General features: G+C 45.8%; 1 protein-coding gene across 4 annotated transcripts in view; it reads left to right on the forward strand.

The window, feature by feature from the left end:
* Positions 1 to 26,443, forward strand: part of PPM1G (protein phosphatase, Mg2+/Mn2+ dependent 1G) — a 168,353-nt gene that overhangs the window by 22,576 nt on the left and 119,334 nt on the right. For all 4 annotated transcript variants that reach the window (XM_033936167.1, XM_033936169.1, XM_033936171.1 and 1 more), the window contains exon 3: positions 10,245 to 10,330. In XM_033936167.1, the coding sequence (XP_033792058.1) occupies positions 10,245 to 10,330 (86 nt within the window). The remainder of the gene's footprint in view (positions 1 to 10,244; positions 10,331 to 26,443) is intronic.

The following is a 26,443-nucleotide window of genomic DNA, read 5'->3' on the forward strand; positions in this document are numbered from 1 at the left end:
TATTCAACATAGTCACAAACCTATTTGACACCACCCGCTACACCACACCTGAGCACAACACGAAGTTACCCACCACGAAGGACCTAGCTCTATATTTTGATTCCAAAATTAAAAACCTAAAAAATAACTATATAAGCAATAACGATGTAACAATCATCCCCAGCAACTACCAAATAGCTAACTCACATGACAATGAAATACCTACAGACATTTTCTGGAGTTCCTTTCTAGATCCAGAATGGAATACCTACACCAAACTCTACAACAAATACTCTAAATCTCACTGCATCCTAGATACGTGCCCTCCGGAGATTATGAAAGCGGCACCACCAGAATTCAAAATATCACTATTACACTACCTAACCCACAACCTAAAAAATTGGACTTTCCTCACTAACAACGGCCACATAACAATAACCCCCATCCCAAAAAATAGAAAAAAATCCTCGGCGCTAATAACAAACTACAGACCAATAGCATCTATCCCATTTATTGTAAAAATCATGGAAGGATTAGTACACACCCAACTAATGGACTACCTTAATCAATTCTCTCTCCTGCATGAAACTCAATCCGGCTTTAGAACCCTATTCAGTACGGAGACAGTAATCGCTGCCATCCTAGACTATCTGCGCCTATTATTCAGTAAAGGCCTCAATGCCCTGATCATGCAATTCGACTTGGTAGACCATGAGAAAATGATGCAATGCTTAGATGCCATTGGTATCAGAGCTGAGGTACTAAACTGGTTTCGTGGCTTCCTCACATCCCGTTCTTACCAGGTACGCTTTAACAACGAACACTCCGACACCTGGAGCAACTCATCCGGAGTGCCACAAGGGTCACCGCTTTCCCCACTGCTTTTCAATATCTACATGTCCTCATTAGGTGTGAAACTAACCCAACTAGGAATAAAACTATTCAGCTACGCAGATGACTTTACGATCATCATCCCATTCGCCAACTCCATCTTGGAAACCATTCCCAAGGCATCCGATGCCATAAATGAGATGGAACAATGGATGACAGATTTCAAGCTCAAGCTCAACCCAGAAAAAACAAAATTCTTCGTTGCCTCCCCTCACCCGCTTGACAATAAAACCCCACTATGCATCAATAAACTCAACTACCCTATTCAGCCCACCATGAAAATACTAGGTGTTATTCTAGACCAATGCCTAACAATGAAGGAACAAGTGGATTCCCTATTCAGAAAAGGTTTCCTTACTCTCTGGAAACTCAGAACCATTAAATCAAACTTCGATATGTCAACATTCAGAATCCTAGTGCAATCCCTCATACTGAGTCAGCTTGACTACTGCAACATCGCCTATCTAGCAATCTCACAAAAGAATATGAGACGTCTCCAAATAATGCAAAATGCTGCGGTCAGACTTATCTTCGGGCTGAAGAAATTCGACCACGTGACACCCTACTATCGGCAGCTGCACTGGCTACCAACGGAAGCCCGAGTAAGGTTTAAATTTGCCTGCCTCTGCTTCAAAGTACTATACGGCCTGACCCCCAAGTACATAACGGACCTTTTCGCATTTTCTAATAACAAACTCAAGAGAAACACACACCCAAAACTCATTTACCCTCCACTTAGAGGCTGCAAAATGAAAAACACCACGAACACCTTCTCTCTCACCAAGCAGTCCTATGGGGCAAAGACCTAGACCAACTGCTTTCGCCCACTACATACGGGGAATTCCGGAAACGCCTAAAAACATACCTGTTCCAGAAATACCTAAACAATTGACCCGCTCTCCCTCTCCCTCCCCCCTCCCTATTCCACCTGAACTTACAGCACTGATATAAATATAATCTGTTATCTTCATCTTATCGTAACTTTACGTTGCTATTTATCCCCAACAGGTCCTGTCGGACATTACCTACTAAAATGTACATATTACATTTTCGCTCAGCAAATTGTATTTCTATACTATTGCCTCCTGAGGTCTCTGATCTCTGTATTTCCTTTGAATATCTACTTATTGTATTTCGCTGAAAGTCCAGCACTCTTGATTGTAAACCGCCTAGAAGTCGCAAGATTGTGGCGGTATAGAAGAATAAAGTTATTATTATTATTATTTCTCAACTTTTTCAAGTCAAGTAACCCCTAAGTCTAACAAATACCAACCAAGTACCCCAGCCCAAGCTCTGCCCCTTACCCATCCCCATTTATAAAAGTACTAATTGTAATGCAATTTCTTCCATTCATTTTTCATGTACACACAATATAATCTTATTAATTCACAATGGTAACCACAAAATTTTAAAAAAACATAATGCACACTGTATGCAGAGAAAATGTTAATTATCATTTATATTTGTTTTATTTTTCAGAGGTAAAGGCATATGACTAAAATATGCAATGTCATCTCAGTAACAACTATAGTGCAAAATATAGAAAGCAGATTATAAATTCTCAAAACTAACACATTTTGATCACTAAATTGAAAATAAAATCATTTTTCCTACCTTTGTGTCTGGTGATTTCATGAGTCTCTGGTTGCACTTCCTTCCGACTGCATCTAATATTTCTTTCTTTCTGCTTCCTGCATGCTTCCTCTCCTCCAGACCTCATTCCCTTCCCCAACCAACATCTCTCTCTCTCTCTCTGTCCCTCTATGAGTCCAACTTTCCTTCCTCTCTCTTCCACCCCTTTCTCTCCCTCCTCTGTTATGATCTTTCATGTTTCTGTTCTTCCTCTGGGTCTCCCCCCCCCTCTTCTGTCTGCATCTCCTATAGTCCAGCATCTTCCTCATGTCATAGAAAGATGATGGCAGATAAAGACCAAATGGCCCATCCAGTCTGCCCCTTTGGTCCAGGCCTCTGTCTCTCTGTTGCTTACAAACACCCTCCCCCCATCCTCCCCCCATGTCCAGCACTTGTTCTCCTTTCTTCCAGGTCTTTCTCTGCCTCTCTCTTTCCTTCCTTCCTCCCTCCCTCCTTGGTCCAGAATCTTTCCTCCTCTCTGCAGTCTTTTTCTCTCTTCCCTCTATACACCCCCAATTCAACATCTGCCCCCCTCTCTTCTGCCTTCCCTTTGTTTCAGGTTTTTCCCTCTATCTTCCTTCTGCTAACATTTCGAGTCCTCCCACCTTTGTTTCAGGTCTTTCTGTATCTCTCACTCTCACTGTTTTCCACCTGCCCAGGACCTGGCATATGCATATCTCTCTCCTCGGTTCAGGGTGTTTCCTCTCTCTACAGTCTCTTTCTCTCCCTCTATACCCCTCTAGTCCAGCATCTGCCCTGTCTTCCCCATCCCTTTTGGTTTAAATCTACTTTCCCACCCCTCCTCAAGGTTCTTTTCTATCTCTGTCTCCTCCTCCTCTCCCCCACTCCCATGTCCAGATCCAGCATCTCTGAAAATTTTTTTTAAAAGTTACTGACAAATTCAGAAGCCCTTTTCCCTGTAATATCAACCATAACCCCCCAAACTCACTCACATTCTTCTTTTTGAAACTCCCCGAGCGCGGAAACATAACCAATCGTACCACAAAATCACCCTATACTGAGCAACAGACGCTCCTCTGAGCTCTTAACTCCTGCGCTGTAGTGTTCAACTTCTTTTCGATTTGAGTCAGGGTTGCCAAATACAAACTGTTTATTTATATACTGCACATATCCCAAACAGACTATTCTTTTGTTTTTATGCAATTCAAAAAGACATGGGGTATACACACAACATCCCCCATTTGGGAAAAGAATAAAGTATATTATACTTCCAATCAAAGCAAAACATAACTCCTCCCACACACATACATAAACACCAAAAAAAGAGGAGCTCATGGGGTGGGGGAAAAGAGGTTATCTGCACAGTGAGAGGATAACTTACATGGATCAGCAGGTTCAGCTCTAGAGAACTTTACAAAACCCACCGAACCGCTGAGGCTGTCCTGAAGGATTAAATAAAGGGGGTTGCTGACAGTTTCATGCCATAGCTCCTCCTGCTTCTCAATTACCTTCCCAATTATCTTTCATTCGACCCTTCTACATACAAAATAATAAAAAGGAGGTGGGGGGGTTTTGAACAGAATTAAATAAAAGCAGGATCGGACTTAGAAGTCAGCGTCCCATCAGTCTGCCTTAGGAGGCCTTCATTCCGTCATCTCCCTCTCCCCCTCCCTTACAACTTTCTTTTTAGCTTCCCTATGAAACATAGAAACATAGAAGATGACGGCAGAAAAGGGCTACAGCCCATCAAGTCTGCCCACTCTGCTTACCCACCCCCTGTCTATGCCCTAATGACCCAATTTCCTTATGCTGCAAATGTTGGCTTTTTTTTTTTTAAATAAAACTGGTGGGAGCGCATTCTCTCATTACACGAAGGCTGTCGCCACTAAGGGAAGGGAATACAGACTGTATAGTTGGCAGCAGCGCGCGCACATACACACACAGACACCTACACACACTTCTTCAATCATTTTAAAATCCCCTACCTTTCCCCATTGTTTTTATCCTTAAATGTTTCTATTATATTGAAATGTATTTCTACTCCTCATCTTACCTATTGTTTTCAAGTTTGTCTAGTTATGTTATGTATACTTCGGATATTTTAATGTGTCTTAAATTGTTATAAATATATATAATTTTGTAATTGCTGATGTACATCGCCTAGAACCTGGAATAGGCGATTAATCAAATTTTATAATAAACTTGAAACCTCTCAGACTGATGAAAGCTACTGGGGGAAAAAAAAAACCCATCGGTTCACCTCCAAACCTCCTCCCTCACTCTCCAGGCTCCTACCCCAGTTGCTGGCCGTCCGCCCCAGGACCTCTCCACTGTGCGGGTTGTAAATGAACTGCTTCCAGTCGGCGCGGGTCTGTCCAAAGGTTTTTTGCTCTCCTCTTTGGCCATGGCGGGCTCGCTAGTGTTGGCGCTCTTCCCTTATCGATGGCGGCATGGCTCTTTCTCAAAGTCGAAGCTCCTGCTGCGGCGCTGGAATTTTCATTGGCTCAGCTAGGGCACAATGGACCAATCGAAAACGACCTCAGAGTTCTATGGTCGTTTCTGATTGGCCTGTTGTGCTACAGCTGAACCAATGAAAAAAATTCCTCAGCAATAGGCGATCCGGTACTGGCCAAAAAGTAGCCCAAAAAAGCGGAGAGAATTGTGAGCTCCTGTAATGAGAACCACTGTAGCCAGTACTGTCCTGTCAACTAGATTTTGAAGGGTAGTTGTGGTTTCACTATTTAACAAGTGCTGTTCCAACTATCTGTATGAAATTCACAGCCGGGCGCTCACTTAAATTAGCCGGGCGAAGCGCCCGGCTAAAAGTCGCTAGGGAGAATACTGTAGTGTATCTAGATTTTCAGAAAGCTTTTGACAAAGTTCCTCATGAGAGGCTCCTGAGAAAATTAAAGAATCATGGGATAGGAGGCAAAGTTCAGTTGTGGATTAGGAATTGGCTATCAGATAGAAAACAAAGGATAAGGTTAAATGGCCATTTTTCTCAGTGGAGGAGGGTAAATACTGGAGTGCCACAGGGATCTGTACTGGGACCAGTGCTATTTAACTTATTTATAAATGATCTTGAAATTGGAACGAGTGAGGTGATTAAATTTGCAGATCACACTAAACTGTTCAAAGTTGTTAAAAAGCATGCAGATTGTGTAAAATTGTAGAAAGACCTTGGGAAATTGGAAGACTAGGGGCTTCTTTTACGAAGGTGTGCTAGCGGTTTTAGCGCACACACAAGATTAGTGCACGCTAGCTGAAAAATTACCGCCTGCTTAAAAGGATGCGGTAGCGGCTAGCACGTGCGGCATTATAGCGTGTGCTATTCCGCATGTTAAGGCCCTAATGCACCTTTGTAAAAGGAGCCCTAGGTGCCCAAATGGCAGATGAAATTTAATGTGGACAAATGCAAAGTGATGAACACTGGGAAGAATAACACAAATCATAGTTACCAGATGGAAAGGTCCACCATGGGGGTTACTGCCTAAGAAGACGATCTGGGTGTCATTGTAGACAATACGATGAAGTGTGTTGCGGCAGCCAAAAAAGCAAACAAGATGCTAGGAACTATTAAAAAAGGGATGGTTAACAAGACTAAGACTGTTATAATGCTTCTATATCAGTCCATAGTGTGACCTCACCTGGAGTATTGCATTCAATTCCGGTTGCTTTATTTCAAGAAAGATATAGTGGAATTAGAAAAGGTTGAAAGGAGAGCGACCATGATGATAAAGGGGATAGAACTCCTTCTCTCATTCGAGGAAATACTAAAAAGATTAGGGCTCTTCATCTTGAAAAACAGACCGCTGAGGAGAGATATGATAGAAGTCTACAAAATCTTGAGCAGTGTAGAACGGGTACCAATGGATCGATTTTTTTTTTTTTTAACTCTGTCAAAAATTACAAAGACTAGGGGACACTATGAAGTTAAAACAAATAGGAGGAAATATTTTTTCACTCAGAGAATACTTAGCTTTGGAACACGTTGCCTGAGATTGTGGTAAGAGCGGTTAACGTAACTAGTTTTAATAATGGTTTGGACAATTTTCTGTTGGAAAAGTCCATAGTCTGTTATTGAGACAGACATGAGGGAAGCCACTCCTTGTCCTGGATTTGTAGCATGGAATGTTGCTATTAATTGGATTTTTGCCAGGTACTAGTGACCTGGATTGGCTACTGGGGTCAATAGCATGGAATATTGCTACTTTTGGGGGTTTTGCTGGGTATTAGTGACAGATTGACCACTATGAGGAAGGGCTACTGGGCTAAATGGACCATTAGTCTGACCCAGTAAGGCTATTCTTATGTTCTAATGATTGATTATGCTCTGTACCTAAAGGATGTTTCTCCAATATTCAGATGCTTCCTGGTCACCAGAGGTATCTTTGCTTCATAATAGGAAAACATCACTTCTAATATCGTGTTCTGCTATTTGGCCTTACGTTAGCACCCAGGGTTTTCACCTTGTAGTAGCCACCTCTCTACATAGTCTGGAAATGCATGACCATCTTGGTGTTGGAGCTACTAAAGTTCATAATATACTACTCAAAGTTATATCTCTGTTAAACATTTGTGATATATTGGAGCTATTAGACACAGTATGAACTCAAGCCTTCCTTCCCCAGGATTGAGTGACTTGTTCTTGTTGCCATCGCCAGCCAGGTTCGCAGCAGCCAACAGGTAACAGCTTGGCAGATATTGAAATTACTGGTCCTTGTGGCTTTGACTGTACATATCATGCTCTTGTCACACCTCCATTCCAGGAGAGATCAGTGGACCTTAGTTTCTTGGTATCAGGCCACTAGGAACCCAGCAGACACTATCGTCATCATCCCCTACTCCCACTCACTGTTCAAGAAATTTCTTCGTTGGCGACTAATTCAGTCCAATTTAATTCTGGGTTTCTGTTTCAAATTCTGCCTCAAAAGACACTGAACACAGATGTATCCAGTATGGAGTGGGAAACTCAGGTAGATGGCCGTCATATTCAAGGACATTTTCTTCCTAGGAGATAACTTTTCATATCAATCTCTTGGAAATATGGAAATTTGGAATGCTCTAAAGGCTTTAAGAGTCTAGCTTCAGTACTAAATTATCTTATTTCAAACAGATAATCTTGTTGCGATCTACTCCTTGTGTCAGGGAGCTGTCAGTGTGGCAATGGGCCCTCCAGATTTGCATGGTGCTCAGAGTGAAACCTGTGGCGGTCAAGAGTAACTGTCCTTCAGACAGACTGAGCAGTATAATGCAACTGCATGAGTGGTCTCTCAACATGGGCATAGCCTGCGAGATCTTTGCCACTCTCCTCAACCACAAAGTCCCTCAGTACTGCTCCAGGCTCAAGTCACATGACAGGTTAGTGTCAGATCTTCCTCCTACATTGGGGGAATGCGTATCCTCCCATTCCCCTCATAGGTAAGACTTTGTTGAAACTTAAGAGGTGCCATTTTGATTGTACCGTACTGGCCAAGACAGATCTGTTTTCCTTTTCTTCTGGAGTTCTCTGGAGTTGGATTGTTTTCTGACTCTCATTGTGTAGAATCTAGATTCTCTTCATCCCAGCCTCCAGACCCTGACCTTCACAGCCTGGATATTGAAGGCATAGGATTGGAGTCTTTGACTTTGTCTGAGGGTGTCTCCAAAATCTTGATGGCTTCCAGTAAAGATTCCACTAGGTGTTACACTTTCAAATGGAGGTTTGCCACCTGGTATGAGGGCAGGTCCTAGAACCATTTACTTGCCCTACACAAAAACTGTTTGATTACCTTCTACACCTCTTGAAGGCTGGTCTCAAAACAAACTTTGTAAGGGTTCATTTCTGTAAAGCTTCTAGTTGTTTTCTTCATGAGAGGTTTGATGTTGATGAAGCCCACTCTCAAACCTTTTATGGTATCATGGGATCTCTATGTCTTCTTGACCTACCTGATGAAAGATTCTTTTGAGTCACCTAAAGTACCTGCCGGGAAGGTCTTGTTTTTGGTGACTGTAATATTAGCTCTAAGAGCTAGTGAGCTTCAAGCTATAGTAGCATATCCACCTTACATACAATTTTGTCAAACAGGAAAGTTTCACGCACGCATTCAAAGTTCTTTCCTAAGTTGGTATCAGAATTATATCTTAACCTATCAATCATTCTGTCAACATTGTTTCCCAAGTCACACATCTAACCTGGTGAAAGTGCTCTACATGCATTGGATTACAAGCAAACCTTAGCCTTTTCTCTGGAGCAGACTAAAGCCCATAGACAGTCCACCCAGCTTTTTATTTCTCTTGATCCTAACATTTTGGACAATGATTAGTAAGTGTACTCTTACCTGATCGTCTAGCACAGTGTTTTTCAACTTTTTTGTACCTATGGACCGGCAGAAATAAAAGAATTGTTTTGTGGTTGAGGAGTGCTGGTGTGGACTTGGGTGCCGCTACTGGACTGCCAAGGGAGACGGGAGGGGGGAGGGAGAGTGACTTTTCCTATTAAGAGGCTTCTTCTCAGCCTACCTAGGGGCTCAGGAGGTCGCATCTCGTGCTCTGTCTTGCTGCTCCAGTTCCGTGTTGCAGCAGTAGGATCTTCATTATTTTTGGCCTGGTCTGGGAGCGGGGGGACCTTCCGCTCCTTCCGGGGAGGACTGAGAGGAGAACGCAGGTCAGGGAGGCGGTGGCTTTCTGTGCATGCACAGTGGATGCCTTCGGGCAGCATGGTCAGCAGACTCGCCGCGTGGCGTCCGCCTCCAGCTCTCCAGTGACCTTTGACCCAGAGTTGCCCATCGGCCACTGCACCAGGTTCGTGCGAGCTCCCCGTTTGCGGCCCCGGCACTGCCTGGAGGTGTTGGAGGATGGCTGCACTGGTGTTTTTGCCTGGGTAGTTCACAAGGCGTTTGCAGTGAACCACCTTTTTAACTTTGTGCTTGTGGAAGATGCTGGTCCTTTGCGGACCGGCAGAAGATTTTTGCAGACTGGCACCAGTCCACGTACCGGTGGTTGAAGAACACTGGTCTAACAGACTGCATTTCCTTCACTTATGCCCTGGCTGGCCTGATTCTAGATAGTCATGTCATGGCTCAGTGTCAGAGATGTGACTGACTTGAGGTCAACCTTTATTGTAGAGATATGCAGAGCTGTGACATGATCTTCTAAAAATACATTCACGTCTGACTACTGTGTCGAACCAGATTCCCGACACAGCAGTCAGTTTGTTCAGGCAGTCCTGTAGAGTTTATTTGATGTCTAGAATCCAATTCCATCCTCTCTTGTTCTGTGCCAAGCTGTGCCTCCACAACCGGTTGCTAAATAGGTTTTGGTTGTTGGTGTTTAACTAGTCTTGCTGAAATCTAGGGAATCTCATGTTGTATAAGGATTCATCTATTCTGCTTGTCCTCATAGAAAGTGAAGTTACTTACCTATAGCAGGTGTTCTCGGAGGACAGCAGGACAGGAAGCCTTCGCTCTTCCCATCTTTCCTAGGAGCTGTATTCTTCCATTAGCTATTTTATGTTACTGAGGGTCCTGCATTTGCATGTTGGGCAGGAAGGCACTCGTATATGCAAAGTGGGGTCCATTGCCAAAAGCTGCAGTGCACTGGGCAGCATCCACACCAGACTATGTTGGGATGACATCACCCATATGTAAGGTTTCCTGTCCTGCTGTCCCCAGAGAACACCTATTATAGGTAAGTAACTTTGCTTCATGAGGCTTAAATTGTCCAGTTTCCTATGAAATCAGAATATGCAAAGAACACTGTGAGTGGAGTTGCTTAATTGCTCTTTTTTTATTTTTTTGCAGGAGAGGAAGTTGCTCTTTATTGTGCCAAATACCTCCCAGAAATTATCAAAGAACAAAAAGCGTACAAAGAAGGAAAATTACAAAAGGTAAAAATTGTCCCTCCAACCCCTACTCGTATCTCTACTTGTATACAATTATTGGAAAAGGGACTATTAATGGCCAATAATGGAATTGCTTTCAGTTGAGGGGGTTTCCTTCTCCCAGATTCAGGGGGTTTCCCTTCTCCCAGTCTGCAGTTATGCTACTGGGCAGCAGATGGCATTAAGAAACTAGGAGAAAACTTTAGGTCCTAGAGTGCCCTGCACTTTAGAGCTCACTGCTGAGTCAGAGGGGTGGGACTCAGGCATGGAGGAGTACTTCTGCCCCAGATCAGAATCAGTCAATGGGGCCCCAAGGGAAGAGCTCCCTGAGAAAGAGAAAGCTAAAGGAAGCAAAATAATTCATTATTGTCTGGCAGAGATAAACCACAGTAACATTCTTGTATTAAGCATGAGGCAAACTAATAAAGAAAATGCTTTGTTAATGTTAAAAGTGTTTGTGTAATGTGTGCTAGTTGTTCCTGGTAATTCAGACCAGCCTGCTCCACGAGTCTAGCCAGCTACACTAGAACATTTGTGACTGGTTCCTAGCTTTTGCCACAAAGAAGCTGGACTTAAGGCTTGTATAATTTGGAACCTCAGTACAGGAATATAGAAAGGAGATAAGCTCCATCTGAAGAGAGAGAGGGAACTTATTTAGAGCTGGAAAGGCAGGCATTTGGTTTCTTTTTTTTTTTGTTTCCTTTTACTGACTAGAGCTTGTGAGTATGCAGCCCCAGAGTGCTGACAGACTTAATTAGGGTGCTGAGTACACCTGTGCAAGGTAAGAGCAGAAGCAACTAGGGGGGGAAAAACCCACCCCAAGATGGGAATGGGAATAGGAATGGCAAGAAACATGGCTAGCTATGCAGAAAAATCCTCCAAGAGGAAAGGACTGCCAGCCTTAGAGGAAAGGCACAGTGAATGAATCACCTGAAATAGCCAGAAAGGTACCAGGGAAAAAGAAGTCTCCACGAGGGAGCAAGCATATGTTCTGCCAATAATCAAAGCACTTAAAGAGTTTAAGGACCCAGAAACAAAGTGTATGGAGCGGAGAGCACTTCTTGAGGGAGCCCATCTTACAATGAGGACCTCAAGTGAGAATTGAGGGAGGCTCAGAAAAAAAGCCAGAAGTTGCAAGAAGTAAAAGACACATTTCAAGAAAACTTGGAAAAAGGGCAGAAAAAAAATTAAGCCCATGTACCTTGGGGAAGAGGGAGTATGAGGGCATGATTATAGAACTCCAAGACTGGGATTCTGCGGAGCCTGATTCATACTGGGAAGGGAAACAAGCACTGGAACAGGTGATCCAAATCATTGAAAAGTAGAACCAATATATCAGATTCTTGTTAAGACGACCAGGAGTTTGCAGCTATCTATGTGGCTCGCTTAAGTGAAAAATTGAAAGTCTTGTTCTAGGCAAAAGAAGGAATTAGCCTGTAAGGTACACAACTTGGGAAGAACAGTTGGAGGAAAGTGTTATCACTAGCCAATGCAAGAAAAAGGAGAAAAGACTGATTGAGGAGGTAGACATTAAGGCGAAAGAGCTGACACAGCAGCAACAAGAGGTCCAGGAGTTGACGGACCAAGTCAATATATTGACAGCCCAGAGAGTGGACTATCAAGTCCAGCTAGAGTGTGCCAGGCTTTCAGAAGTGAGTGTTAGCCCAGCAGATGACAACTCTGCAAAAGGAGTTGTGGGCATCATCTCTCAGGGAGCAGGAGCACCAAGAAAAGATGACCATGCTGGCAGGCATAAAACATGCTTTGCAGGGTCAATTAGACCAAACACAGTTAACACAGGAGAAAATCTCCAAGGGAGAAACCTTAAAGGAGTTGTAGTTGATGATGATCCAAAAAAAAAAAAAAAAAAAAGAAACAGAGATGAGAATGCAGTTGCTTAGTCAACTCAGGTGTACCAGGAAGGGAATGGCCAAGAGCTGGTGGAGGCGCAGCGCACAGACATAGTAACATAGTATTATAGTACGTGACAGCAGATAAAGACCTGAACAGTCCATTCAATGTGCCCATTAGTTATACCCATTAAAAATACATGATTAAATTAACTTCTTTGATATTTCTGGGCCGTAGACTGTATAAAGTCTGGTATTGTCCTAGGTTCCAAATGCTGAAGGAGAAGCTGAAAACAGGAGAGCCTTGGTGGCTGCGTTATACTTAGCTGGCCAAGAGGTGGAGAGATTCCAAAGGCTGCAGGAGCCAGAGAAGTGAATGGACATCGAGCACCAATGGTTTGGGCAGTTATTGAGGTGGTTCTGAGAAAACACAGGTATGAAGCAAGCAAGCAAGAACTGAGCAGCCACCCCTGATGGGGGCTGGCCAGCCAGTGCCAAGAAAGGCCAGTCAGGTGTCCTTGGCCTCCAGAGAGTAATGACTGACAAGATGGAACGTTAAAGGAACTGCTAGAGGCTTATGAGGGAGCCACTAAGAAGCATGTTCAAGACATCACCATAAAATATGAGGAGGATGGAGAACCTATTAGCTTGATGCTGACAGCTTGTTAGGAGCCTGTACCAGATTAAGTTCATCTGGAAGTGCAGGCCCGCCATCACTCACTTATGGGAGAGGGGGAGCGATTGGAGGACCCTGTGATGTTGGTCATTACAGCTAGTTTTAAGTTTTTATTAAAATCTGATTGTCGCTTATCAAGACTTCCAAGTGAGATACAAAAAAAAATTAGAATTGGGTAGCATAAAATTAAAACACACGGACGGACATATTTATACAAATTATATGGACTAACTGGTACAGAAAGGAAAGAAGAAGTAGAAATACATACTTTATCCAAGGACAAGCAGGCAGCCTATTCTCACATATAGATGACTTCATCAGCGGAGCCAGATGCGGAAGCTCGCAAGCAGACTTGCTTGAAGAAACTAGAAGTTTCGAGTTGACCACACCGCGCATGCTCGAGTGCCTTCCCGCCCAGCGTAGGGCGCGTCTCCTCAGTTCTCAGTTTTCCACGGAGCTGAGAAGTCCGTCTTTGACTCTCTGCGTTCAATTTTGTTACTTCGTGCCTTCTCTCAACCGCGGTTTGTGTTTTTTTTCTTCACGAATCGCTGTGGGTTTTTTTTTTCTTTTTCTTTCTTTAATAAAAAAAAAATTTTCTTCCCTTCGGCTGCTAGGGCAGGCGCTTTGCCGCAGCCCAGGGGCTTCGATCTTGCAGCGGCTGTTTTTCCTATTATGTCCCGGCCAGCAACTGGCTTCAAGAAGTGTTGCTAGTGCCAGCGTGCAATTTCCCTCACGGACCCACACCGTTAGCGCCCCAAGTGCCTGGGGCCGGATCATCAACTGAAGTCGTGCGAGCGCTGTGCTACTCTTCAACCTCGAGCCCTTAAACATCATCATCTTTTGGTGGAGAAGCTCTTTGGGATGGATTCCTCCTCCGATCCCTCGACTTCGAAGGTGACCTCGGCCTCAGCTTCGACCGAGACTACTGCTTCTACCTCGAGCCTCATCAGACCTTCATCGTTTGCAGCGGCTCTCTCCTCGACGACGTCTGCTGTATCTTCCCCTGTATCCTCAGGTCAGATAGCTCAGCAGAAAGTTCCAGCGGTGGTGCTTAAGGTGCCAAAGACTTCCAAGTCGAAGCACATTTACACTGCCTTGGTAGAACCTCCAGCCAAAGCAGGTGGTCCGGTTTCAGACGCGGATCCATCTTTGCCGGCTTCTTTCCAGACCATGTTGGAGAAGCAATTCATTCAGTTCCTTACTAATATGGGACTGAAGCTTCTTCCTCTCATCCAACTTGGGCATTCTGCAGACTCCTGCGAGGTTGAGCCGCTTCCTTTGCCTCAGTCTGAGCTTGTTCACTCTTTGCAGGGAGCAGAGTCTCTGCAAGTGTCTGGTCTGGCATCCAAGCACGTAAAGCAAGGAGCAGAATCTTTGCAAGTGCCTCGGCAGGAATCCTCACACTCTATACAAGAAGAGTCTTTGGGAGTGCATCGAGGTTCCTCCACCAAGACTCTGGAGCTTCAGTCTACAGCCTCCAGTTCTATCCATTCTTTGGTGGCATTGGCTGCTTCTGTCTCCGAGGTGAAGTCTCCTCGATCTTCGAGATCTGCTTCCAAGCATCGTTCTCACAGACGATCAAGGCCTTCATCGAGGCATACCTCCAGGCATAGTTCTTCTAAAGAACGTCCCTCTTCAACTAAGCCTCGATCTACTCCTACTTCGACTAGACCAACGACTCCTCGATCAAGGTCTCCACTTCCACACCTCGAGGATGCAGCGGTTTTGATTGCTTCGTCCAAGTCTCCATATTCTTTTGATGCCTTTTTTCCTGCCGAAGCTTCATCTTTGACCCAGGCTGCCTCAACAACCTTGAGTCCTTCTCGAGGCAAAGCATTGGCGGATCAGCTATCTTTTTCATCTTTTCTTCGTCAAATGGCTGTTGACTTGGATCTTCAATTGGATGCTGGTTCCAGATACTCTAAGGAGTATCTCGAAGTTATGCATCTACCTCAACCTCCGGCAGAGTCACTTAAGCTTCCTCTTCACAAGCTTTTGTCTCAGACTTTTGCCAGATGCCTGGAGACTCCTTATACCATTCCAGCTGTTCCAGGCAAATTGGACTCTAGGTATAAAACTCTCCATCGCAAAGGGTTTGACAACTCACAGTTATCTCATCAATCCCTGCTTGTGGAGTCATCCTTAAAGAGGTCCCATCCTTCCAATGTTTATGCAACCGTTCCTCCTGGAAGGGAAGGGAAAACTATGGATAAATTCGGACGTCACATCTATCAAAATTCTATGATATCCTCTAAAGTCCTCAATTATAATTTCCATTTTATTACTTATTTTGAGTTCCTCATAACTCTTACCTAAATTTTTGAGTTATTTGGATACTCAAAAACACTTTGAATTTCAAGAAGTCATTGCTTCTCTATCACAACTCAGATTACATCTCCTTCAGTCGTCTTATGATGCCTTCGAGTTGTTTGCCCGGGCGGCTGCTTGCTCTGTAGCAATGAGTCACCTTGCCTGGCTTCGTACCATTGACATGGACCCTAATCTTCAGGACCACTTTGTAATATTCGTTGTGCAGGCAATGACTTCTTTGATGAATCTATCGAGGCAGCCACCAAGAAGTTGTCTGAACATGAGAAATCTTTCACTTCTATTGTCAGACCTAAGCCCAAACCAACTCCTGCCAAGTTTACAAGTCCTCCTCCCATTTACCAGAGGTGTTTTACTCCAAGGGCGGCTCCTTGTACTCACCCCCCTCCTAAGAAACAGCAGCCTCAGAAGCAACAAAAATCTCAACCTTCTGCTGCACCTAAGGCTTCACAGCCTTTTTGACTGTTTACAATAGAGCATAACCTCCATCGTTCTGCCTCTGACTTCTCTTCATCCTATAGGAGGTCGTTTCCATCATTTTTACCACAGATGGATGACAATTACACCCGACCTCTGGGTGCTGACCATCATCAGGGAAGGAAACTCTCTTCATTTCACTCAGTTTCCACCAGAGCTTCCTCCAAGAGAGGAGTATTCCAATCCTTCCCAGACCGCCCTTCTTCTTCAGGAAGCTCAAGTTCTGCTTCGTCTCCATGCCATCGAACCAGTTCCTTTGGAACAGCAGAACAGGGTTTTTTACTCCCGTTACTTTCTTGTTCCGAAGAAGACAGGCGATCTGCGGTCCATTCTGGATCTCAGGGCTCTCAACAAATTTTTGGTCAAAGAAAAATTTTGAATGTTGTCCCTGGCATCCCTTTATCCCCTTCTGGAGCAGAACGACTGGTTATGCTCTCTGGATCTCAAGGAGGCCTACACTCATATCCCCATTCATCCGGCCTCCCGTCAATATCTCAGATTTCGGGTGGGGAATCTGCATTATCAATACAGAGTGCTGCCCTTCGGCCTGATTCATCTCCCAGAGTGTTCACCAAGTGCCTGGTAATGGTAGTCCAAGTCTCCAAGACTGGTAGGAACCATAGTCTTCAGGTATTTCCCTACCTCGATGACTGGCTCATCAAAGATTCAACATCTACCTGATTCTTACAAAGTTTGGGATTCAAAATCAACTTTCCCAAATCCCATCTTCAGCCCTCACAGAAACTACAATTCATCAGAGCTGTTCTGGACCCTGTCCAACTCAGAGCATTCCTTCCACAACAACGTCTGGAAGCTCTTCTTCAACTCTGTCATACAGTGTCTTCCCGTTTTTCCATCTCAGCGAGACACATGATGGCACTCCTAGGTCACATGGCCTCCACAGTGCACGTGACTCCTTATGCCAGACTTCACCTCAGAATTCCTCAGTGGACCCTGGAATCTCAATGGACGCAGGTTTGCGACCCACTTTCTCAACACATAACAGTCGCTTCTTCATTGAAGCAGTCTCTCATTGGTGGATGCTCTCTTTCAATCTCTCCAGAGGCTTGCTTTTTTAAAGGCCCTCCCCCATCAGAAGGTCCTCACGACAGATTCTTCGACCTACGCTTGGGACGCTCATCTCGATGGTCTCCGTACTCAAGGCCACTGGACCAGTACGGATCGTCAGTGTCATATCAATCTGTTAGAACTCAGAGCGATCCTCAAGGCTCTCAACGCTTTTCAACATCTTCATGACCAGGTAGTTTTCATTCGGACGGACAACCAAGTCGCCATGTATTATGTCAACAAACAGGGAGGGACGGGATCGGCCTCCCTTTGTCAAGAAGCTCTGAAGGTTTGGGATTGGGCAATCTGCCACAATGCCTTCCTCAAAGCTGTCTACATACAAGGGGCGAAGAATTGCTTAGAGGACAACTTGAGTCATCTTCTGCAACATCACGAATGGACACTCCATTCCTCGCCTCTTCATCACATTTTTTCCCAGTGGGGAACACCTCAGATAGACCTCTTTGCAGTTCTCCACAACTACAAGCTGCCTCAGTTCTGCTCCAGGATATACTCTCCTCATCACCTCGAGGCAGATGCTTTTCTTCTGGAATGGACAAATCTCTTCTTATATGCATTCCCTCTCATTCTCAAGACTCTGGTCAAGTTGAAGAACGATCATGCCACCATGATACTGATTGCTCCTTGGTGGCTGAGACAACCTTGGTACTCCCTTCAACTTCAACTCATTAGCAGGGAGCCATACCTTCGATCAGTTTTTCCATCTCTGCTTACACAGAGTCAAGTGTCTCTCCTTCATCCCAACCTGCAGTCTCTATACCTGACAGCTTGGTACCTCTCAACATGACTCCTCTTCAGTTTTCTCAATCTGTAAGAGACATTTTAGAGGCTTCTAGGAAGCCTACCACTAAACAATGCTATCAACAAAAATAGACTAGATTTTCTACGTGATGTTTTTCTCATGATAAGGAGCCTCAACATTCCTCCTTATCTTCTGTTTTGGATTACCTTTTGCACTTATCTACCTCTGGCCTCAAGTCTACATCGATCCGAGTCCATCTCAGTGCAATTGCTGCTTTCTATCAGCTTATTGAAGGGAAACCCCTCTCTGCTCATCGGTGGTTTCCAGATTCATGAAAGGACTTTTCAATGTCAAATCTCCTCTCAAACCGCCTCCTCTTGTCCTTGCTCAACTGATGAAGCCTCCATTTGAACCAATTGACAAGGCTTATCTGAAGTATCTCAGTTGGAAAGTGGTGTTTCTCATCGCCCTCACTTCTGCTTGACGAGTCAGTGAGCTGCAAGCTTTAGTTGCTGATCCACCTTTCACGGTGTTTCATCATGACAAAGTGGTCCCTCGTACTCATCCTATATTCCTCCCTAAAGTGGTATCGGAATTTCATCTCAACCAATCTATTGTTCTTCCAGTGTTCTTTCCAAAGCCTCATTCTCATCCTGGAGAAGTAGCTCTTCATACTCTGGACTGTAAACGTGCTTTGGCCTTCTATTTGGAACACACCAAACCACACAGAACTGCTCCTCAACTTTTTGTCTCCATTGATCCAAATAAGTTGGGACATCCTATCTCAAAGCGTACCATCTCCAATTGGATGGCTGCTTGTATCTCCTTCTGCTATGCCCAGGCTGGATTACCCCTACACAGTAGAGTCACAGCCCATAAAGTCAGAGCAATGGCAGCTTCTGTAGCTTTCCTCAGATCTATACCTATTGAGGAAATTTGCAAGGCTGCTACTTGGTCCTCGGTTCGTATGTTCACGTCTCACTATTGTCTGGATACTTTCTCCAGATGGGATGGATAGTTTGGCCAAACAGTAAATTGCCAAAACTCCCACAATCCCATTCTGGTTATCTTGGACGTCACCCATATGTGAGAATAGACTGCCTGTTTGTCCTGGGATAAAGCACAGTTACTTACCATAACAGGTGTTATCCAGGGCAGCAGGCAGCTATTCTCACAACCCACCCACCTCCCCTGGTTGGCTTCTCTGCTAGTTATCTGAACTGAGGAGACGCGCCCTGCACTGGGCGGGAAGGCACTCACGCATGCGCGGTGCGGTCGACTTAAACTTCTAGTTTCTTCAAGCAAGTCTGCTTGCGAGCTTCTGCATCCGGGCTCCGCTGATGACATCACCCATATTTGAGAATAGGTGCCTGCTGTCCCTGGATAACACCTGTTACGGTAAGTAACTGTGCTTTATAGGATAGAAACATTTAAGGAAAAAACAACTCGGAGGGGTTTAAGTGGTAAAGGAAAAAAATGGAGCGTCTAGTGATGGCATAGTATAAAATAAATGCATCCTTAAATAAAAAGCTTTTCAAGTTGCCTTTGAATCGGTCAGTTTTTTTTCCTCTCTTAAATGTGTCAGTAAGACATTCCAAAGTTATGGGGTGGTAACAGAAAAATGTTGCTACGTCTTGTGCTGATTATCTTCAACGACGGGATGGTTAGTAAGTGTTGGTCGGTAGATCTAAGTGGACGGAAAGGCGTATATGGTATGAGTAGTTTGTCTATAAATTGTGGCGCTTTTGATGATAGTGTTTCAAATGACAACATTATTATCTTGTATGAGATCCTATACATAACTGGTAACTAGTGTGCCTTTTCCAGAAGTGGTGGTATGTGGTCAAATTGTTTGGCGTTTGATTGCTGTGTTCTGAATTATCTGAAGGCGTCTAGTTTCCTTTTGGGTAATTCCCATAAATAAGGAGTTACAGTAGTCAAGTTTAGAAATGACAAAGGAGTGGATCAAGATGTTTAATGATACAGGCTCAAGAAATTTTGATATTGAACAGATCATGCGAAATCTATAAAGGCAGGATTTTACCACACTACTTATATGATCATGGTGTGAAAATGTTTGGTCAAAAGAAACCAAGGATTTTGATGGTTGAAACTGTTTGTAACAATATATTGTCAAGAATGATAGGGCCGCCCAGAGTTATCCCTTCTTTCCAGGGGAAGAGCTTTATCTTAGTTTTTGAGATGTTTAGCACGAGACTGCTTGTAGGAAGCCTAATTTACATACATTTTTAAGACCCTCCCCTCTTACCTCAGGACTGCCCTCAGGGATTCAGTTGCTTTCCTACAAGCAGGACAGTAGGAGCTAGTCTTTTCTGCTCGTGTTTATTTTTCTTTAAAGTCAGTATTTCTTTTGTGTCATCATGCCTCAGATGTTCTCAGCAGGGACAGCTCAGTCTGTGGGAGATTGCAGATTTTGAGGATTAAGTCTGTTTCCAAGGGGTTGGCTACTTGGCATTGCACCCTCTGGACAGCCTACACTTCAGATCAGGGCTCAGGGAATGTTCCCTTTAGAGCTGCTCAACCCTGGTTTGTTCACTAGTGGGTTTGAGCGCAGGCTATGTGGCTCCATGGAGGCATGTTCAGGATAGGAGCTGACTGGGTCATTGTATGTCAAGTGGACCAATACTGAAAACCGCCCACGCTCAACCCCCTTGAAATCCAACCAAATTTTACACTGGTGTTGTCTAGGGTCTCAAATGAAACTCTATAAACTTTTTTGGATATATCTCAATTTGTTCAGGAGCTAGGGGTGGTTGAACAAAAGCAATCAATCCACTCAAACGCTGAGCATAGTACGAGACGAGTACTTGTGGCTGGCAAAGCTTGGTTATGAGTTTTCAGATCAATATAGTTCCACTGCATATTCATAATGAAGTGCCAATGACCCTTCAACATAACATGTTTACGCAAGCAAGTATTGCTTATCTTTAAACCATCAATTCTTCAAAAAAAGATCGGGTCCAAGATGAAACAGGATAGTTTCTGTAGCAAAAAACATGCTCTTCAAATGATTTTAAAAAAACAAACAAACAAACAAACAACAACCCTACACATTAGAGATATTTGAATCTGAAAAACAGTGAAAATTTGCATAATGCATAAAGCCATGTTTTTTGGATGGTCATATCTTCAGCTCCTTTTTGTCTCCTTTGATCCGAACAAGTTGGGACGTCTAATTTCTAAGCGTACCATCTCTAATTGGATGGCGGCTTGTATCTCATTCTGCTATGCCCAGGCTGGGTTTCCTCTTCACAGTAAAGTCACAGCCCATAAGGTCAGAGTAATAGCAGCTTCTGTGGCTTTCCTCAGATCTACACCTATTGAGGAAATTTGTAAAGCTGCTACTTGGTCCTCGGTTCATACTTTCACTTCTCATTATTGTCTGGATACTTTCTCCAGATGGGATGGACAGTTTGGCCAAACAGTATTGCAAAATTTGTTCTCCTAAGTTGCCAACTCTCCCACCATCCCACTTTGGTTAGCTTGGAGGTCACCCATTAGTGAGAATACCTGCCTGCTTGTCCTGGGATAAAGCACAGTTACTTACCGTAACAGGTGTTATCCAGGGACAGCAAGCAGCTATTCTTACGACACACCCTCCTCCCCGGGTTGGCTTCCCTGCAAGCTATCTGAACTGAGGAGAAGCGCCCTGCGTTGGGCGGGAAGGCACTCGCGCATGCGCGGTGCGGGCGACTTGAAACTTCGAGTTTCTTCAAGCAAGATTGCTTGTGAGGTGTCCGCATCGGGGCTCCGTTGTATCACGTCACCCATTAGTGAGAATAGCTGCCTGCTGTCCTTGGATAACACCTGTTACGGTAAGTAATTGTGCTTTCTCGAGGTCACCCCCGAAGGAGCGCACTGCTACACCTCTGACCCACCTACCTTTGGTCTCGGTGCCTATGTTCGAGGACATGCTTAAGGCTATCATTACCACACAGCTTTCCTCGGTGGTGAGCCAGCTAGTCCCGACCTCGACGCCTTTGACCTCGATCTCGACCCAGTCACGGTCTGACCAGCCTAAGCGTCACCTCGTCTCTCGAGGCCTCAACTGTAAGATTCCTCGGGTTTCCTCGAGCGAATCTTCCTCCCCTGAGACTTTTCTTGGGGTCCATGCCAGGGACCCGTTTTTGCCCCGCTACTGCGGCGAAGCTTGCCTCTTCTAAAAGGCCCCAGTCTTCCCCGCCCTGTCGGGGCAGGTCTCCGATCTCGAGACCATCTACACTCACACTTGTCCTCGAATTGGACTCTAGTGTATGTTCCCCATCGAGGCTTCTAAAGGGCCTACTTCGAAGCCGGTTGGGGAATGTTCCTATACCCACTCTTCTCCGAGGCTTCACCAGCAATTCCTTCGGACTCCGGAGTTTTCCCCGGTCCATCTTGCACGGGGCCGTTCCTCGACACCCCCTAGACGCCTTAGTCAAACCTCTTCGGTCTCCCGTTCACGGGACTCTGAGGCTATTCCAGAGAAGTTTCTCCCTCTTTCTCGGCCTCACCGCGGTCTCGGTCGGAGTCTCCCCCGAAGGTTGAATCTTATTCTCGGACCTCCTCCTTTTCTCGTGTCATCTCTGACATGGGCAGAGCTTTGAACTTGGATCTTCAGTCCGACTCCCGCTTAATCCAGGAATACCTGGCGGAAATGGGAGTTGACAATACGCCTCGTGAGGCGCTTTGCCTTCCATTGCATTAGGTTCTTCGGCTGACGTTTCTCCGGAACCTGGAGACACCATATGCGGTCACAGCTATTCCCTCCAAGTTGAAGTCCCGTTACTGGACAATCCCGGTTAAAGGGTTTGAAAGTGCTCAGCTTTCCCACCAATTTTTGGTGGTTGAGTCTTCCTTGAAGAAGTCTAACCCCTCAAAGGTTTACGCAGCCGTCCCCCGGGCAGGGAGGGCCATACGATGGACAAATTTGGTCGCTGCCTTTCTCAGAATTCAAGGATGGCGAACCGTGTCCTTAACTACAATTTCATCTTCACGTCCTACCTCCGGTTCTGTATAGATGCCCTCCGCTCATTCCGGGAGGTCGTACAAGAGCCTCGGCGTCAGGAGTTTCGTCTCCTCGAGGAGACCCTCTCCCAACTCCGCCTGTATATGTTTCAGGTCTCTTACGACGCCTTTGAATTGTCCTCGAGAGTTACAGCCTTTGTGATCGACATGCATCGCCTCGCTTGGCTCCGGATTGTGGATATGGATCCGAATCTACAGGATCGACTTGCCAATCTCCCGTGTGTGGGTCATGAGCTCTTCGATGATTCCATCGAGGCAGCCACAAAGTGCTTCTTGGACCACGAGCGGTCCTTTGCGTCTCTGGTGAAACTTAAACCAAAGGCCCTTCCGGCTCGCCAATATAAAATTCCATCTCCGGAGGTATCTCTAGGCTTTCTCTAGGCCTCCCTCGAAACGGCCGCTGCAGCAGCAGCAACATCAACCTAAGGCTCAACCGCCAGCCCCGGGGAAGACCGGGCTGTCCTTTTGACAATTCCAGTCCAAGCCTTCGGGCTCCCTTCCTTCTGGAGCCTTTCCCCATCCCCATCGGGGGTCATCTCCATCATTTCTATACCCAGTGGAAAAGTCTTACCACCAACAGTTGGGTACTGTCTATCATCCGGGTGGGGTACTCCCTCCACTTCAGTCGCGTACCCCTGGACCTGCCTAGAAAGAAAGTTTCCTTCTGCTCAGTCTCAGCTTCTTCTCCTTCTCCAGGAAGCTCAGACCCTTCTTCGCCTTCGGGCGGCCGAGGAGATTCCCACGGAACAGTGAAACTCTAGATTTTATTCCCGGTACTTTCTGATACCCTAGAAGATGGGGGATCTGCGTCTGATCCTGGACCTCTGTGCTCTGAACAAGTTTCTGGTCCAGGAACGATTCAGAATGCTTACCGTTCCCACGTTGTATCCCCTCTTGGACGAGGGGGACTGGCTGTGCTCATTGGACCTCAAGAAGGCGTACATGATCATTCCGATACATCCGGCCTCTCGCCGATATTTGAGATTCCGAGTGTGGGATCTCCATCTCCAGTATCGTGTTCTTCCCTTCGGCCTGGCGGCCTCTCCGAGGTTTTTCACGAAATATCTGGTTGTGGTGGCTGTGGCCCTGCGCCTACGCGGCCTGCAGATGTTTCCCTACCTCGACGACTGGTTAATCAAAGCATCTCCTCGCAACGAAGTCCTGCGAGCGACAAGTCAGACAATCTTGCTCCTTCAGAGTCTCGGCTTCGAGGTGAACTTTCCCAAGTCTTACCTCTGCCTGTCCCAGTCCCTCGAGTTCATCGGAGCGGTCCTGAACACGGTTCGTCTTTGCTCCTTCTTGCCTCAGCCTCGTCAGGAGGCCCTTATCCATCTGTGCTGAAGGGTGATCCATCTGCCGTCGGCGCCGGCTCGGATCATGATGGTCCTCCTAGGTCACATGGCCTCCACGGTTAACGTGACTCTTTTTGCCAGACTTCACTTTCGTATTCCTCAATGGACTCTGGCGTCCCAATAGAACCAAGATCGGGATCCTCTCTCTCGACTCATTATTGTGACTCCTTTGTTGAAGAGGTCTCTCCATTGGTGGATGCTCTCTTCCAATCTTTCCAGAGATTTTCTGTTTCATGCTCCTCCTCCACAAAAGGTCCTCACGACAGACTCGTCGACCTATGCTTGGGGTGCTCATCTGGACGGTCTGCGCACGCAGGGTCTTTGGTCCTGTGCCGACTGCCTTTGTCACATCAATCTTCTGGAGCTTCGAGCGATTTTCTTTGCTCTGAAAGCCTTTTGTCACCTGCTTCGCGACCAGGTGGTGCTAGTTCGCACGGACAACCAGTATTATATCAACAAACAGGGGGGCACAGGGTCCAGGTTCCTGTGCCAGGAGGCAATGCGGCTCTGGGATTGGGCCATCCTCCGCAACATATTCATTCGAGCTGCTTACATTCAGGGCCAGCGAAACTGTCTGGCAGACAAGTTGAGTCGTCTTCTACAGCCTCACGAGTGGTCCCTCCACTCCGTGACCCTGTGTCAGGTGTTTGCTCGTTGAGGGACTCCGGACATCGATCTGTTTGCATCCCCCCTCAATCACAAGTTGCCCCGCTTCTGCTCCAGGGTTTACACCCCTCTCAGGATCGAGGTGGATGCCTTCCTTCTGGATTGGACGAACGAGTTCTGTATGCGTTCCCTCTTTTCCCTCTGATTCTGAAGACTCTCGCCAAGCTCAAGTCTTCACATGCCACCATGATTTTGATAGCTCCTTGGTGGCCCCGACAGCCATGGTTCTCCCTTCTATTGCAACTCAGTTCCACGGAGCCTCTTCCTCTGCCTGTTTTTCCTTCTCTGCTTACGCAGAGTCAGGGTTCTCTGCTCCATCCCAACCTCCAGTCTCTGCACTTAATGGCTTGGTTCCTCGAGACTTAATGCCCTTGTTCCAGTTCTTCCAGCCTATGCTAGATGTCCTGGAAGCGTCTTGGAAGGAGTCCACTCGCCAATGTTACCATTAGAAATGGACCCGCTTTTCTTCCTGGTGTGCTACTCGGCAGCAGGAGCCGCTGTCTGCCTCCTTATCGGCTGTCCTGGATTATCTGTTGCACTTGTCTGGCGCTGGGCTCAAGTCCTCTTCGGTTAGAGTCCACCTTAGTGCCATTGCTGCTTTTCATCAACCGATTGACAGGAAGCCTATCTCTGTTCATCCTGTGGTTTCCCGCTTTATGAAAGGCCTTTTCCATGTTCATCCGCCCCTTAAACCTCCTCCGGTGGTTTGGAATCTTAACGTGGTCCTTGCTCAATTGATGAAACCTCCGTTTGAGCCACTAGCGCGGGCTCACTTGAAGTATCTTACTTGGAAGATTGTGTTTCTTATTGCTCTGAGCTTCAAGCCTTGGTGGCGGACCCACCTTTCACTGTCTTTCATCGTGATAAGGTGGTCCTCCGTACCCATCCTCTTGCCTAAAGTTGTTTCTGAGTTTCACATCAACCAATCCATTGTTCTTCCTGTGTTTTTTTTCCGAAGCCTCATTCTCACCCTACATTCTCTTGATTGTAAACGTGCGCTGGCCTTCTACTTGAAATGCACCGCTCCTCATCGTTCTGCTCCCCAGCTGTTCCTCTCTTTCGATCCCAATCACTAGGGTCACTCGGTTTCTAAGCGGACCATTTCTAACTGGTTGGCTGCTTGTATCTCTTTCTATTACGCTCAGGCTGGTGTCTCCCTGCCGGGTCGAGTCACGGGCCACAAGGTCAGAGCAATGGCGGCGTCTGTTGCTTTCATCCGCTCGACTCCCATCGATGAAATCTGTAAAGCTGCCACTTGGTCCTCGGTTCACACGTTCACCTCGCATTACTGTCTGGATGCTTTCTCCAGGCGTGATGGCCATTTTGACCAGTTGGTGTTGCAAAATCTGTTCTCCTGAATTGCCAACTTTCCCTCCATCCCATTCTGTTTAGCTTGTTGGTCTCCCACATGTAGAGAATATGCTGCCTGCTTGTCCTGGGATAAAGCACAGTTACTTACCGTAACAGGTGTTATCCAGGGACAGCAGGCAGATATTCTTGCAACCCACCCATCTCCCCGTGGTTGGCTTCTTTGCTTGCTATCTGAACTGAGCACACGCTGAGGAGACACATTCCCTAGGCAGGACGGGAGAGGCATGTGCGTATGCGCGGGCCAATCGCAAGCCTGAAGGTTTTCGAGCAAGTCTGCTTGTGAAAATGTCCGCTAGGGGGCTCCGTCAGTGATGTCACCCACATGTAGAGAATATCTGCCTGCTGTCCCTGGATAACAGTGCTATAGGGATACCCCAATCAACATCCGGCATGTTAAAATCGCCTAGTGGTAAAACCTCCCCTTTTTTTAAGATATATTATGAATGTCTACTATTAAATCTGTCCACTTCTTCTGTCTGTGAAGAAGACTGAATAAATATTTTTTATATATATATCTGAGGATATTTTATTTATATGTGA

The sequence above is a fragment of the Geotrypetes seraphini genome, chromosome 3, assembly GCF_902459505.1.
Source record: "Geotrypetes seraphini chromosome 3, aGeoSer1.1, whole genome shotgun sequence".
Lineage (NCBI taxonomy): Eukaryota > Metazoa > Chordata > Amphibia > Gymnophiona > Dermophiidae > Geotrypetes > Geotrypetes seraphini.